At 71.0% G+C, this 15357-nt stretch overlaps 2 protein-coding genes across 3 annotated transcripts; both read left to right on the forward strand.

The window, feature by feature from the left end:
* Positions 1 to 2256: 2256 nt before the first annotated feature.
* On the forward strand, positions 2257 to 7041 carry TAF1C (TATA-box binding protein associated factor, RNA polymerase I subunit C). 2 transcript variants are annotated; one of them, XM_075527390.1, is made up of 14 exons: positions 2261 to 2506; positions 2630 to 2723; positions 3005 to 3111; positions 3204 to 3299; positions 3384 to 3454; positions 3544 to 3791; positions 3866 to 3976; positions 4103 to 4226; positions 4342 to 4413; positions 4534 to 4669; positions 4765 to 4893; positions 5058 to 5232; positions 5368 to 5505; positions 5801 to 7041. In XM_075527390.1, exons 1-14 carry the CDS (start codon positions 2375 to 2377, stop codon positions 6991 to 6993), a joined length of 2826 nt encoding a protein of 941 aa, XP_075383505.1. In that variant the 5' UTR covers positions 2261 to 2374; the 3' UTR covers positions 6994 to 7041. The 2 variants fall into 2 exon arrangements, with proteins under 2 accessions (XP_075383506.1, XP_075383505.1); XM_075527391.1 differs by lacking the exon at positions 5368 to 5505 and having other exon boundaries at positions 2257 to 2506.
* Positions 7042 to 7264: 223 nt separating this feature from the next.
* Positions 7265 to 8758, forward strand: HINT2 (histidine triad nucleotide binding protein 2). Its single transcript, XM_075526762.1, has 5 exons — positions 7265 to 7344; positions 8019 to 8171; positions 8262 to 8366; positions 8455 to 8527; positions 8645 to 8758. The coding sequence occupies exons 1-5, from the start codon at positions 7276 to 7278 to the stop codon at positions 8734 to 8736; spliced, it is 492 nt and encodes a 163-aa protein (XP_075382877.1). The 5' UTR covers positions 7265 to 7275; the 3' UTR covers positions 8737 to 8758.
* Positions 8759 to 15357: the final 6599 nt, after the last annotated feature.

The raw sequence follows: 15357 nt of genomic DNA on the forward strand, positions 1-15357 counted from the left end.
TGGGGGAGAGGGACACGGGGCTGGGGACAGAGATATGAGGCTGGGGGACAGGGACACGGGTGGGGACAGGGACACGTGGCTGGGGACAGAGACATGAGGCTGGGGGACAGGGACACAGGGCTGGGACAGAGATATGAGGCTGGGGGAGAGGGACACGGGGCTGGGGACAGGGATATAGACTGGGAAACAGGAATTTGGGGCTGGGTACCAGGGACACAGGGCTGGGGACAGAGACATGAGGCTGGTGGATAGGGACACTGGGCTGGGACAGGGACACGGGATTGGGGGACAGGGGCATGGGGCTGGGGACAGGGATATAGACAGGGAAACAGGGATTTGGGGCTAGGGGACAGTGACACCGGCTGGAGGCATGCACTGGGGCTGGGGACAGGGACCTAGGGCTCAGGACAAGGATACAGCTTGGGCACAGAGACATGAGGCTGGGGGACGGGGACATGGGGCTGGGGACAGGGATATAGACTGGGAAGAGGGATTTCGGGCTGGGGGACAGGGACACGGGCTGAGGGCATGCACTGGGGCCAGGGCCAGGGACCTAGGGGTGAGGACAGTTTGGGGACAGGGATATGGGCTGGGGAACAAGGGCACAAGCTGGGGTCAGGGACACGGGGCTGGAGGACAGGGAACATGGAGCTGGGACGCAGGTGGCCACGGGGCCAGGCTACAAGGGGGACACAGGACACAGGGGAAAGGGGCCGTGGGGATGGGGTGTAGGGGGACAAAGGGGGCTACAAGGCCAGGGGCAAATGGGGCGTCCTGTGGAGAGGGGACGGGAGGAAGCGAGGGCTACCTATGGGGGCTGGGCGGGCTACCTATGGGGGCTGTTTAATGGGGGCCGGGTGGTTTTCTGGCAGCGGCTACCATCTTATTCTGATAAATTACGTTTATCTGACAGAGGAGGTGTCCAGGAGAGGGGGTCTGGGCACCACCCGCGGGGATGAGGGCATCCCTACTGGAAACGACCTCATCACACTTCCCCACACTGCCCTGACGTCATCCGCAGGCTCCCCTGACATCATCCCCAAACTCCCCTGACACCACCGTCCTCCTTGGCCACGGTAGAGGCGGGTGGGCGACTCGTGGGCACAGCCCCACTCCCGGGGGTGCTCTGCCCTGCGCCAGCCCCGCTCCCCTCCCGTCCCCCCACCACGGAGCACCCCAGCAGGGAGCTGCGGGGGGAGCAGACGCCCAGCAGCCCCCCCCCCCCCAGAGCGCAGCCCCCCCGTCCGGGCATGGCGGGGTGTCCCCTCCCCAACGCAGACCTCCCGGGGCACAGCTGCGGGGCCGGTGCCGCTGGCATGGGGACCGTACGAGGCCCGCGGTCCCTCCAGGAGCAGCGTGGTCCTGCTGTCCCTGCGAAGGGGACAGGGCAGCCTGTGTCGCCCCCCCCCCAGGATACCCCCCCAAAAGGCTCCAGGGTCCCACCAGAGCTCCGTGGGACAAAGACCCGCCCCCTGTCAGTGACACCAGTGGGTGTGGGTACCCGTGGGGGTGCGGGACCCTCAGGGTGAGCCTGCAGCCGCCCCGGGGAGAGGAAGAGGGACCGGAGCTGGGGCAGGAGAGGGGTCCCCGGGGCCAAGGCAGCGTGGGGACACAGGGGAAGGGCAGGGGGGGCTGGAACAGTCCCACATCCCCCAGCCCCCCAGGAGCTGCCCCATGGCCCCACACCCCCCAGGTACGTGGGGTGCCCCACGGCCGTGCAGCCCCCAGGCACCCTGCCGCCCCCGGGACACCGCAGACCCCTGCGTCACGGCCGCGGCGGGTCCCTGCCAACCCAGAGCGCCCGGACCGGGTGGCTCCGGCCACGCAGCACCGGGGCCCGGCCGGACACGGAGGACGAGGTGTGCCCACGGCGGGACCCGTGGGAGGGTTCCCCCTCTGCTGTCCTGGGGGCGGGGGGGGGAACACGATCCCCGGTCCGGTCCCGATGGCTCCCCCAGTGCCGGTCCTGGTCCAGCCCGGTCCCCACCGCCCCGCCCGCCCGGTCCCGTCCCGCTCCCCCGGACCGCCCCCCCCGCTCCCGGTGGCCGAGGCGCGTTTGCTCCCTCCGACCGCCAGGGGGCGGTAGTGCTCCGCGGCGCGCTGCCGCCGGCGCCGCTCTGGTCTCGCTCCGTTCCCGGGCGCTGATTGGTGCACGGCGCCAGCAGCGCGACGCTGTGGTGATGCCACTTCCGGTGGCGCGCCATTCCCGCGCGGCAGCCAGCGGCGATCGCTCCCGGACCCCGGGACCCGCCGGGACCCGCCGGGACCCCCCGGCCCAGCCCAGCCCAGCCCAGCCCAGCCCAGGCCCGGCTCCCTCCCGCCCCCCGGCCCCGCCACCACTGCCCCCCTCCCGCTACCGGCGCCCCCCGGGGCCATGGAGTTCCCGGCCGCTCTCTTCCCCTCCTACTTCGGCGCCGGCCCGCCCCGGGAGGAGGGGGGCCCCGCTCCGGCCGCCGGCTGGGGCGAGCATGGGCAGGTGCTGGAGGCCGGCCCCGGCCGCCGCCAGGTGAGGCCGCGGCGCAGCCCCCCCTGCCCGGGCCCGGGGGCTCGGGTCGGGCCGGGCCGGGCCGGGGGAGGCTGGCGGGGGCGGGCAGGGGCCGCTCTCACCTCCCGCCTCCTCTTCCTGCAGGCCGAGACGGCGTTCGTGCCCCGCCGCGGCGGGAAGGGCGAGAGCTGGGAACCCGCCGACGCTGCCGCCGTGCCCGTCCTGCCTCCCAACGCGAGTGAGGGCCGCGGGGGCGGGAAGGGGGGTGCGCTGCCCGGGGAGGGGGGGACATCCCCTTCCAGCTGCCCGCCGAGCTGCCCTGCGGCTCGGGATCCCGCCGGCTGTGCCGCGCTGACACAGGGAGCTTTAGTGGCTCTCCCCGGGGGTGCTCGCACAGGAGGGAGCGGGGATGGGCGAGCCATTGCCCTCCCCCCCCGCCCCCCCCCCCCCCCCCCCCGGTGCTGCAGCGCTGTCCCAGTACTTGTGCAGTACCGGCCGGCGCCTGCCCTCTCCCCACAGGCTGCTGGGTCCCCTTGCTCGCACCTCAGGACATCCTCTACCACGGCATCCTGCGCAGGAAGCTCCGGACAGGCAAGTCCGGAGCCGCTCTGGACTTCACCAAGCAGGTAGGGCCTGGGGCACTGTGTTCTGCCGAGGACCTGTGGGGACGGCACGGGGTCCCTGCACGTCCCAACCCTTCCCTGTCTTTCCCGCACAGCTGGGCCACTTCTTTGTGGATCACCCAGAAGATGCGTTTGGCTCCCTGGGGCAGTTGCTGCACAAGAACTTCTACCTGGGCAACTCCAAGCTGAGGGTCAGTGTCCATTCGGGGGTGACAACGCTGTCCCCCACTCCTCCCCTTGCAGCTGCCAGCCCCAACCCCCTCTCCTCCCCGCAGAGACAAGCCCGGGACAGCACCATCCGGATGACGGCCCTGATGGAGGAAATCAACTGTCTGGAGGCCAGGCGGTAAGCATCCCCACGTCTCCTGCCCTGGAGAGGGCTGGGGCGGGGGTTTTGCTCTCTCCCCCCGCCTGATGCCATCTGTACCCCTGCAGCGGCTGCCCCCGGCGGCACCTCGCCTCCCGCCTGCGCTGGTTCTCCCACCTCTGCCGTGACTGGCTCTTCGAGGTGCCGCTGGGGCTGCTGGCGGACTGCGTGCATGAGGAGTTGCTGCTGCAGTGGGCCGGTCTGCTCTTCGACGAGAGCCCTACAGGGGGTGCGCTGGCCTGGCTGCCCCCCGAAGACATGGGGGCACACGTGGGCCGCCTGGTGTACCCCGGAGGGCAGGCCATGAACCACCTCTGTATCCTTCCCCACGGGGTGTCCCCGGGGAGGGAAGGGAGGGTTGTGTCGCACTGCCCTTAGCCAGCGCCCCAGATTTCCAGGACGTGGTGCTGGAGGAGCTGCCCCGTGCCCGGGGCTCCCCGGCGCAGTTTGAGCTCAACGGGCGCATCCGGCAAGTGGCTGCCGCCCGGGTGGACGGGGAAGGTGAGCCAGCCCCAGGATCCATACCCCAGGATCCATACCTCAGGCTGGGCAGGGCATGGGGTGGAGGGGCAGCAGGGAGCCCCCGGGACGCTGCCATCTCACGTGATGCCTCCTGTCCCCTGCCAGATTTTGTTGGCATCCGCTCAGACTATCACTGCGGCGTTTGGAGGGTGCCAGGCAGGACAGGGGCGGCCCCCACCCCGCTGCAGGTCATCCGCACCAGCGTGCCTGCTTCCTGCCTCACCGTCAGGTAAGCTCTGGGGGAACGGAGCTTTGCAAGGAGAGGGCTCTGCTGCCTCTGCAGCCCTTCCCGCTGTGGCGTGTGCTCTCGCCCCTGCGGTGATGCCGTGCCTCCCATCCCGCAGCCCTCACCTCCCCGGGGAGCTGGCCGTCAGCACTCAGAGCGGAGCCGTCTACCTCTGGAGCGTCGAGATGGGGTGAGATGGGGCACTGGGGGCCGGGAGGGGGCTCACGCAGACCCCTGGGTCTCGGTAGGATAGGGGACCCAAGCAAGAGGGGCAGCTCTGCCCTGTGCCGGCACTGCCTTCTCCCCGCAGGCTGCAGCGGCTCCGCCACGACCCCCAGACCATGTTTTTTCGGGACCATTCGCCCTGGCGCTGGAGCGACTTCACCGCCCACCCGCGGGTGCTGAGCTGCGCTGACCGCACCGGCCTGCAGTGCCTGGACGCGCGGGTGAGCCCGGGAAGGGTGGGCGTGGGGCTGGTGGCGGGCGGGGGAGAGGATTCCCCAGCCTGGCGTGCTGACAGCACCCCGCTCTGCTGCTACAGGCCCCCGAGAGATGCCACTTCGACTTGTTCAAGGTGGGCGAGGAAGCCGGCTGCCAGCAGGGCGAGCGTGTGGTGCTGCCCATGTACCTGGGTAGGGCTCACCCCTCCCAGCACCTTGTCACCACCCAGGTGAGACCCACCACACCTTGAGGGTGACAGCTGGGGGCTGGGGGGGGACACCCCAGCACAGCCCTGGCTCTCAGCACCTGTGAGGCAGGGGGATCTCCCAGCTGAGGGGGGCTGCCCATGGCATGTTGGGGTGAGCCCCCCTAAGCCGTGCTCCCCGTTCCCAGTTCTCTGTGTATGTGCTGGACGAGCGGTTGCCGCTGGTGCCTGTGCTGAAGTGGGCACACATGATGAAGGCCCCCCCTCTCTTTGCCCACCTGACACCGGGGGGCCCTGGGAGGAGCCATAAGGTGCTGCTCGGCACATCCCGCACCCAGGAGCTGCTGCTGCTGCAATACCAGGGTGAGAAACGGGGCTCTGGGGGTCCTGTGGGGCTGGGTCTGCTCTGTGCCCATGTCCCAGCCTCCTCGCCGCTGGGACCGGCTGTTGCCACAGCATCGGTGCTCACCGGCCGATTTTTGGCATGTCCTTCCGCAGGGGGCAGCCAGTCGGCCTGCCAGCTGGTGGGGTCTCCGCAGAAGCTGCACAGCATCGCCGGTTGCCTGCAGCACCTGCCCACCCAGCTCCCCCACCGCCACCGCCTGCTCCAGCAGCGCCTCGGTGTCCCGGCTGCCGGTGGGTGTCCCGCGCTGCCCTGGGGTGCAGCTCCCAGGGGGGAGGACATGGGCTGGAGGCAGGTGGGGCGACAGCCCTCACCGTGCCCTGGGCGAGGGGGGTGGTTGAAAAAGCAAAAGCAAAGCCCTGAACAACCCCGTGCAAGGGATTAATGATATAGAAAAGGACGTGGGGGGCAAGAGCCAGCAGTGAGCGTGGCCGTGGTGGGGTGGGGGGCAGCTCCCACCGCTGGCTAGGCCCCAGGAGGGGCCCCAGGGCTGGGACCCCGGTGGCAATGCCCTCCCTGTCCCCGCAGGGCTGGCCGCTGCGCTGCAGGAGGATGGGCCGCGGGAGTCCCTGCTGGTTTTCCAGCTCTCCGAGGCCGGGGACGTCTTCTGTCAGAGGCTGACCCACGAGGCAGCGCAGCCCCCTGCGCCCACCTCGGAGACCGAGGCAGCAGTAGCCCCCGGCTCTTCCCCTCTCTTCGAGGCTCCAGCCAGCAGCCCGCCAGGCTTGGGCAGTGAGGAAGAAGAGGAGGAGGACGAGGAAGAGCAAACCTTCTACTTGTCCAACGTGGAGGTGATTATCAATGAGGAAGAGGAAGAGGAGGAGGACGAGGAGAAGGAGGAGGACGTGGCCCCGCCAGGGGCCCCGGAGGAAGCCAAACTCCCCCAGGAGCCCTGTGCCAGCCCCCAGCCCTCCCCGGCAGCGCCCAGCCCGGCCGCAGCCCTGCGGTACCGCCGCTGGCTGAAGGCTTTTTCCAAGGGCTGCAGGGAGCCCCCCCGGCACGCCTGGCCCCCCACCATCAGCCAGAAGCGCCTCTTCACCCGCAAAGAGCTGGAGTCGCCGGCGGGCCCCAGCGCCCTGCACAGGCAGGCACGCCAGCGGCTGCGCCAGGCCATGCGGGAAGGGGGCCGCGTCCAGCGCTGGGACCCCCCGGCACCACAACCCCCTGCCCTGCCGCAGCCCCCAGAGCCGGAGGGGAGTCCGGACACCCTGAGCGCCCGTCTGACGGCGTCCTGGTCCGGGGACTGGTGGCAGTGGTGGGAGGAGAGGACGAGCTTCAACATGGCGCAGAGGCAGCGGGCGCTGCGGGAGCGGCGGCGGCGGCAGAAGCGAGCCCGTGGCCGGCGCAGCCTTTCGGCCAGCTTCACCTCCTCCCTCACCTACCAGTCCGAGCTGTCGGAGCTGAGCGATGCGGCCCCCCCGCCGCTCTCCCCCGGCCGCCCCTCCGTGCTCCCCCAGGAGGGTTCCCCACCCGGCGGCAGCCCCCCGGCGTCGCCGGTGCCCGAGGACGCCCTCCTCTCCTCCCAGAGCCTGCGCTGCCGCGGCATCCCCAAGGAGCGGCGGAAGATGCTGCGGGACTACCTGGCGGTGTGGGCCGAGGGCCCCCCCGAGCCCCCGGAGCCCCCCGGCAGCCAGGCCAGCCAGCTCTGCATCCCCCTCTCCCAGAGCCAGCTCTCCTCCGCCTCGCAGCCCCGCCGCAAGCGCCCACGCATGGGCTTCTGAGCACCCAATAAACCCCGCCTGGACCAGCCTCCGCCCCGGGGTCCTTGGGGGGGCGGGGGGCTGCGCCTCCACGTGTGCTCACGGCACCCACGGGTGGGTTTGGGGGCGGGGAGGGGGTCGGGCGGGTGCCCGCAGAGTGCCGCGCGGGCCCGGCCGTGTCGCCCGCGTGTTCACGCGTGGGCGCAGGCGAGTGCGGGCGCTTTAAGGGGAGGGGCGGTCAGGGAGTGGGAGTGACAGGGGCGGGAGCCAATGGGGCGGCGGGGCGGGGCCGGCGCGGCGGCCATGGCGGCGGTGATGGCGCGGGGGCTGGCGCGCGCCTGGGCGGCGCGGGGCGCGCTGCGCGTGGGGCAGGTGGGCGCGGGGGGAGGGCGGGGCGCGCGTGGGACGGGGGGGCCCGGAGGAGGGGGGGAAGGGGAGGTGGCCGTGGCCGTGGCCGTGTCCTCGCCCTGCCCCACGCTCGCCGCCGCTCCCACCCGCGGGCAAGGTCCGCGACGGGCGTGATCCCCGCCGTGCGCACCCCCACGCCACGGCACGGGGCCTCGGAGCACCCGCGTGCACCCCCACGGCCCCCGTGCGCGTTCCCCCTGTCACCCCCATCATGAGCGTCACCCCCGCATATACCTCGGCCTGTCTCCTACGTGCATCCCCCTGTCACGCCCACGGGCATCACTCCCACGTGCACACACACCCCCCCATCACCCCCAGGCACCCCTATATGCCTCCCATCACTTCCCGCGTGCACCCCGCATCACCCACGCGTGCATCACCCCCACCACCACTGCGTCCACCCCCATGTGCATCCCAGCACCACCCCCGTGCACCCCCCACCACCCCCACGTGCACCCCACCACCACCCCCCCCGCATCCCCCCACCACCCCCACCTGCACGCCCCCCCCATCACCCCCCACATGTGTGTGTCGTCGTGTCGTCGTCCCCCCTCCCCGTGCCCCCGCCACCCCCCGGCCGTGGGGTCCCCGCCCCCGCGTGGTGCAGGCCGTAAGGCCCCGCGTGTCCCTTGCCCCAGCGGTGCGTGGCAGCGCCCGGCGGGCAGGACGGGGAGGTGGGCAAGGCGCGGCGGGCAGCGGCGGCCGGCGAGGAGGCGGACGGGCAGCCCACCATCTTCAGCAAGATCATCGCCCGCAGCGTGCCCGCCACCATCCTCTACGAAGATGACAAGGTAGCGGGGACAGCGGGGCCCGTGTCCCCCGTGGAGCGGGTGGGGGGCAGCACCCATGGGTGCGGGGCTCACCCTGCTCCCCCCCGGCAGTGCCTGGTCTTCCGCGACGTGGCCCCCCAAGCCCCCGTCCACTTCCTGGTGATCCCCAAGCGCCCCATCCCCAGGATCAGCCGCGTGGGTCCCCAGGACACCGAGGTGAGTCCGGGGGGGGAGGGGGGGAGTCCCTGGGACATTGTGGGGGGGACATGCAGGGTGCTGACCCCCTCCCGCTCTCTTCCCGCAGCTCCTGGGGCACTTGCTGGTGGTGGCGGCACGCACGGCGCAGGCGGAGGGGCTGGCTGACGGCTACCGCCTCGGTGAGTTGGTGTCCCCTGCCGTGCCGTGGGGCAGGACCCTCGCCAGTGGTCCCCGGGGGGGGCGGGGGGGGGTGACCTGGTGTGGGGGTGGCCTGACCCCTGTCCCTCTCGTGGCAGTGATCAACGACGGGAAGCATGGCGCCCAGTCCGTCTACCACCTGCACCTCCATGTGTTGGGTGGGCGGCAGCTGGGCTGGCCCCCCGGCTGAGCCCCCCCGACCCACCACCCCCCAATAAAGCATCTCCATGGCGGTGGCTTCGGTGACTCTGTGTCGGGGTGGCCCTCCTGGGGGTGGGGGTGGCCGGCCTGGGTGGCCTCGGGTGTCCACAGCAGCGGGGACAGGCCAGCAGGACTCGGGGTGGGGGGGGGGTGCCCTTCTTCTCAGAGGGGGGGTCTGGGCTCCCCAGATCCCAACCTGCCTGCACTGGAGATGCTCTGGAGCCCCCCAGTTGGAGCAAGAGGTTTTTGGGGGGTGCCCACATCCCACAGGTGAAAGGCCCATCCTGGCGCTGAGCAGGGGGGAGCAGGCTGGGTGCCACAAGGGTGTCCCCGAGCTGGGGAGTGTCCCAGGGGTGCCGGCAGTACCCCATGCCCTGGGCTGCCCCACTGCTATGACACAGCCCCAGCACCGCTGCGTGCCCCCACCCCCACCACCACCACTGGGTGCCCCCCAAGCAGCCCCGTGTTGCTGCCAGAGCCCCACGCTGGGCACCGATGCTTCTCTGCCTTGCAAAAGCGAGCTAATTGCACTAAATTGAACTAAAAGCGCTAATTGCACATTTACTCCTCCCCACCCCGGAGGGCCTTCACTGGGAGCTCCCAGGTGCTCCCAGCCGTGAGCCCAGGGCAGCGGGGGACAGGCTGCGCGGTGGGCGTGCTGCCCCTGCACATACACCCGCGGCTGTACCACCGCACACCGCACCGCTTAGGCATGTGCCACCGGGCAAAACCGACCGTGCTGCGCACCCCAGACCCTCCCCGCGTGTGCACCGCTGTGCAAAACGCATCGCGCTGCACACCCCAGGCCCCCTGCCTTTGCACCGTTGTGCAAAAGTTGCATTGCACGCTGCAGACCCCCCATACAGGTGCTACCGTGCAAAACGTCATTGCGCTGCACATCCCAGACTCCCCGTGTGTGCACCACCGTGCAAAAAGCGTTGCGCGCACCACGCCGCTGTGCCTGCATTGTGCTGCGCGCCCCAGACCCCTCGCGCGTGCGCTGCGGTGCAAAGCACCTTGTGTTGCACGCCGCAGACCCCTCGTGTGTGCATCGCCGTGCAGAACACCTTGTGTTGCACATCGCAGACCCCGCGCTTGTGCATCGCCGTGCAAAGCACCTTGTGTGGCACACCACAGACCCCTCACGCATGCACCCAAAACACCTTGTGTTGCACACCGCAGACCCCTCGCATGTGCACCCAAAACACCTTGTGTTGCACACCACAGACCCCTCATGCGTGCACCCAAAACACCTTGTGTTGCACACCGCAGACCCCTCGCTCGTGCATCGTCGTGCAAAGCACCTTGTGTGGCACACCGCAGACCCCTCACGCATGCACCACTGTGAAAAACACCTTGCGTTGCGCACTGCAGACCCCTCGCGCAAGCACCGCCATGCAAAACGGCTTGTATCGCGCACCGCAGACCCCCTGCGCATACACCGCCGTGCAAAACACCGTGTGTTGCACACCGCAGGCCCCCCCTCCCCCGCGAAACACGGCGCCATACACGGGCAGCAGCGCTCGCACGCGTGCGTTGACACGCGTTGACCGCGGACACGTGCCTGCGCGTGGCCCTGTCCGCCCCATCGGGGGTGCACGCGCCTGGGGGCTCCCCCGCGCGCAGCCGCCCGCTCGCAGCGAGCACCAGGCCGCAGACGTGCGCGGCCGCCCGCGCGCTCCCTGCCCCGCGCCTCACGCTCCCGCCGCGCGTGGCTATATTTAGCGGCGGGGGCCGGTGCTGGCACGGCGCACGGCCCACCTGGCACCGCCGGCGAGGCCGCCTGGGCCCCCGCCAGCCGCGCAGGGGACCGCAGCCCGCCGGGGAGAATGGCGGCTCTGTTCAGCCTCCAGCTCGGTGGCGCTGGCGGCGGGGCCCCCCGGGAGCAGGATGGGGCTGTGGCAGAGCCCGGTCGCTCCCACACACACGCACACACCCAGTATAGCATGGGGAATGTTTTCGGGGTGTAAATGAACCTTAAAGATGTTGGATGCTGCTGCTGCTTCTCGCCTCCGAGAACCGCTCGAGCCTCAGCATGGGCTAGGGCCGCTCTTGGACGTGGGACAGCCCTGCATCGGGGCTGGGGGTCCCTGGGGAGGTGGGGGTCTCCAAGAAGGGGCCAGGGATCCCCCAGTGCATCATCCCCCAGGGCTCACCCAGAGCAGTCCCCCAGGGATGCCGTGCCCGGCGGGGGGCAAGTGCTGGCACACGAGGTCAGGGGATGGACGCCTGCCATCGCCTTCCCTCCTGCGCCGTGTTTATTTTGTCGGTCCCCGAGCAGCGCCGGGGCAGCGCAGCGGTCACAGCCCCATGGGGCTGGGCCGGGGGGGCGGTGGGGGCCAACTGCTGTTTTCATTCCTCAGCCGAAGACTATCACGAATGACGCAAGTTCCCAAAAGAGCCGGGAAGGGGGGCCGAGGTGGGGGGGAATGTGTCAGCCAGTGAGAGGCAGCCAGATGTGCTCCAGCAGCTCCAGGGCTGCTGCCCTACAGGGATGCTGCCAGGGTGCAGCCCCACGGCCATGCCCCATATGCCACCCCAGAGTGGTTTGCCCCATGGCGAGTGCACGCTCCCGAGCTGGCATCGCCAGGGTCCCTGTCCCACACAGTACTGTGGTGCCTTTAGTGTCCCTTCGGTGTCCCCCAGGCACCCACGCTGCCTGGCCAGGCTTTTGGCTGCCCTGGGGACAAGCCCACGCCTGTCTGGCGGGGAATCTGGGGACACCCCTGGGAAAAGCACCCCCAAAAAGCCCAGGCTGCACCCCCCGCCCCCAGCATGAGCGGGGGTACGGGTGCGCCTCAGGGGCCAGCCCCGGGCCCGGGGCCGAGCGTGGGGACACGACCAGCAGCACGCACCCCAGCACCCTCGCAGCGAGCACCCGGCCCTCGGGGCACCCCGGCACCCGCCTCCAGTGGCAGCGGGGCTGGTGCGGCCCCAGCACGGGGGGGGCCCCTTTGCCCAGCCTGAGCTCCGGGGCAGTCTCCCCCTCCTCCCCGCAGCTGCGCGGCAGATGGGCTCGGAAGAGCCTCCGCTTGGCGCGAGGCCGAGCGCCCGGACGGAGGAGCGGTCCCCGCTGGGGGCCCCGGCCGGCCAAGGCCAGAGGGGCCAGGCACATCCCCAGCCAGGAAAAACAGAGGCCCCAGCGCCGAGCGCGCGGCGGCCCCGGCGGCACACACCGCAGAGCCTGCAATAACAGCCCTCGCGCCGGAGCCCGCCACGCGCTATCAAAGGGCCCTTCTTCTGCCCGGCCTCCAACGCGGGGATGGAGGCCGGGGGCCCGGCGAGGGCAGGCGGCGAGGGGAGCTGCTCCACGCCTGCGGGGGACCGGCTGCGCCCAGCCAGGCGCCGGGCCCGTCCCGCCCCGTCACCCTGGGCCAGCCGTGGGTCCCTGGGGCAGACGGGCGCGCCCGCGGGCCCGGCCCAAACGGCGGCGGGGATGTCACTCGGGCCGAGCCGTGGGGACCCGCGTGTCCCCAGGCGCCCGGTGCAGGGCACGTCCCTCCTGCCGCCCCAGCGGGGCCGAGCTGTCCCTGCCCGGCTGCGCTGCCCGCCCGTCGCCCTCCGCCGAGAGCCTCTGGGGCCGCCCCTGCCCCCAGGCCAGGCCCTGCGAGCTCTGGCTGGGCCCAAGGCCCCTCCGCGGCCCCCGCCGGTGGTGGCTCCAAGGCGGCAGGGCAGCCCGGGGCGGGGGGGACACGGACCCCCGGGGTGGGGACAACCCCCGGCCCCGGAGCCCGACCCCGGAGCCCGGCCCCGGCCGTGCACCTCCCCCGCTTCCTGCCCCGGCCACGCCCACTTGCCCCGGCCACACCCCCAGCCACGCCCACGCGGCTCTGGTCACGCCCTCTTGCCCCGTCCGCTCCTATCCTGCCCCTTGGCCCCGCCCCCGGTGGGCCCCGCCCCCTCCCCTCCGGGCTCTCCGCCAATGGGAGGAGCGCACGCAACCCGGCGCCATCAATGAGCTTGCGCGGGAGGTGTTTACCGTCTCCATGGAGACGCAGCGCCTACAGCCCGCGCAGGCGCCATGGAGCCGGAGCGCGGCGGCGCCGGGAGGCCGAGACCCCCCCAGGGTGGGGCCGGGCCGGGGACAGCGGGGGGCACCGAGGGGTGTAGGGCCTTAGGGTGACCCCGGGGGAGACACCTGGGGGGCAGGGCCTGGGCAGCGTTAAGGGCACAGGGGGCATTACAAGGTTGGGGGTCAGCGGCACGGCCCGGGGAGGGGGCACCTGTGGAGGAGGTTGGGGGCAGAGCCCATGCAGGGGGTGCTGGGGGGCGCGGAGCCCCGGGAAGGGGCACGGGGTGGGGGGGGGAGCATCGGGGGGAGACCGTGCTGGGGACACTGGGCGGGGGGCAAGGGGGGAGAGGGGAGTTGGGGAGGGGAGACCCCTCCAGAGCGCAGACCCAGCAGCAGGCGCTGCTTCCGCACCCCGAAGGGAGAGGAGTCCCTTGTCCCCCCCCGGGGTGGGGGTGACACCGCGGGGGACCCGGAGTCCCGGGCATTAGGGCCCTGCCTGTGCTCGTGGGGGCTGCGGACATGGCGGGCAGGGGGGCTGAAGGATGCGCCCCACCGCCTTTCCTCAGGGACTGTCCCCACCTGCAGGGTGGCTCTGTCGGGCCACATGCCTCCCCTGGGCCCTGGCGAGAGGCCACCGGGCATGGTCAGGGTCCAGAGTGACATCCTCCTGCCTGAGGTGCCCATGGTGAAGCCCCCATCCCACCGGGAGACGCCAATGGCCACGACCGAGATCCCCCAGGAGATGTCAGCCACAGCTGAGGTGCCCCAGGAGATGTCAGCCACAGCCGAGGTGCCCCAGGAGATGTCAGCCACAGCCGAGGTGCCCCAGGGGATGCCATCGGCCGCGACCGAGCTGCCCGCCGAGGTCCTGCCAGCCGTGCCCAGCGCGGTGCCACGGGCTGAGGCTGGGAAGGATCCTGGCAGGGTCGAGCTGCTGCCCTGCCCTGCAAAGCGGGGGACTTGCCCCGGCGAGGTGCCCTCCATTGCGGTGCCAGTGCTGCCCGCACCCCTGCAGACGCCGGCAGAGCAGCCCAGGCGGTTGGTGCCCCGGGGGAGCTGCTTGATCCACAACTGGCAGGAGGAGGTAACTCCCCCCATCGCCTGGGGGTTCGTAAGGGGAAATGCCCCTCAAAACCCACCCCACCGCGTCCCACATGGTGATCCTGTGAAGGCCCCCGCTCCTGGGCAGACCCCTCTCTTTAAATAGCCGCCCTTGGCCGAGCCGGAGCTCCCTGGACGACCTTGAGCCCAGCGGGATGGAAAGGGGATGAAATTCAATAGCACAAAAGGCACGGGCAGGCACGTGGGGAGCGATGGTGAGCCTTTGGGAGGAGAGCCGGGAGCTCGCCGCTGGAGCGGCAGGAGCTGGGTGTCGCAGCCCATCGCAGGGATGCGGGGATGCCTGCTTGGGCGAGCCAGGCTGGTGGGGACATGGGCCAAGATGTGCCACAGCCTGGGGACCCATGGTTTGTTCAAGTGCCGTAAGAGCACTTGCCCAGCCGTAGAGGCAGCCTGGACACCCAGGGGGACGGGGCAGCCGTACGAGGCCGGCTGAACCCCGGCAGGCAGGAGAGGTCAGCCCTGCCCAAGCCGCAGATGCCCCCACTCCAGCTTTCCCAGGGAGCCGGCTGGAAGGACTGACCCCTCTTTTTGCAGCTCGTGCTTCTGGGGCTGCTCCCAGGGCTTGTGTCAGGCACCTGCCGGCATGGCACGGCCTTAGGTATGGGGCAGTGCCCCCAGCTTGCGGATGCTCAGCAGGAGGGGGTGACTCACCCCCACCTCCCAACCCTGCCCAGAGCCCCATGGGACCATCAAAAGCCTAAAAGCTGGGAGCAGGCACAGGGCACTGCAGGGTGGGCTCCTACCCCCTTCCCGCAGCCCCCACCATCCGTCCCCAGAGAGCCACGAACCACCTGGACCCTGTGCCAGGGTGGGAGCCGGGCAGCGAGGGCTTCACCTACCGGCACGGCCACCACGGGCTGCTGGTCCACCAGCCCCTCTCCTGGCCCACCGACAGCACTACCACAAAGGACACCTACCGCCCGCCGCACAGGGCCCTGCTGCTGGGGCGAGGTGAGGCTGAGCTCCCCCCGAGCCGTGTGCCCCCCAAAAAGGCAGCGAGGGGATCTTAGCTGCAGGGCTGATGGCACCTTCCCCCTCGCAGGGCAGCGGGAGGCCATGCTGGAGTCCATGCTCTACCAGAAATACAGGCAAGCTCGCGTCCCTGCGTGCCACCCACCCCTGAAGCCATGCCCCGGAGGAGGGGACCCTGCTGCGGGTGCCTGCCCGGGGTGGGGGGGACCCCAGAGCTGAGGGGTGCAGGGTCTGTTCTGCCAGCAGGAAGGAGATGCTGGAAGAGATCTGTCCCCCGCCGATGCCCATGGAGTTTGTCTCCACCACGCACCGGGACTACTGTGCCTGGGGCTGCCAATTCACACCACTGCCCACCACCCAGGTACAGCAGGGGACAGCCCCCCCCCAACTTGTGGCAGCCCCCAGGGAGCCTGCGAGGCTCCTGTGTCCCCCCCGGGCACGCCATCCCCCCTGCCCACTGTCACGTTGCTTCCACCTGCAGCCCCACGACTACTGCACGGAGCA

The sequence above is a fragment of the Mycteria americana genome, chromosome Z (assembly GCF_035582795.1).
Source record: "Mycteria americana isolate JAX WOST 10 ecotype Jacksonville Zoo and Gardens chromosome Z, USCA_MyAme_1.0, whole genome shotgun sequence".
Classification (NCBI taxonomy): Eukaryota; Metazoa; Chordata; class Aves; order Ciconiiformes; family Ciconiidae; genus Mycteria; species Mycteria americana.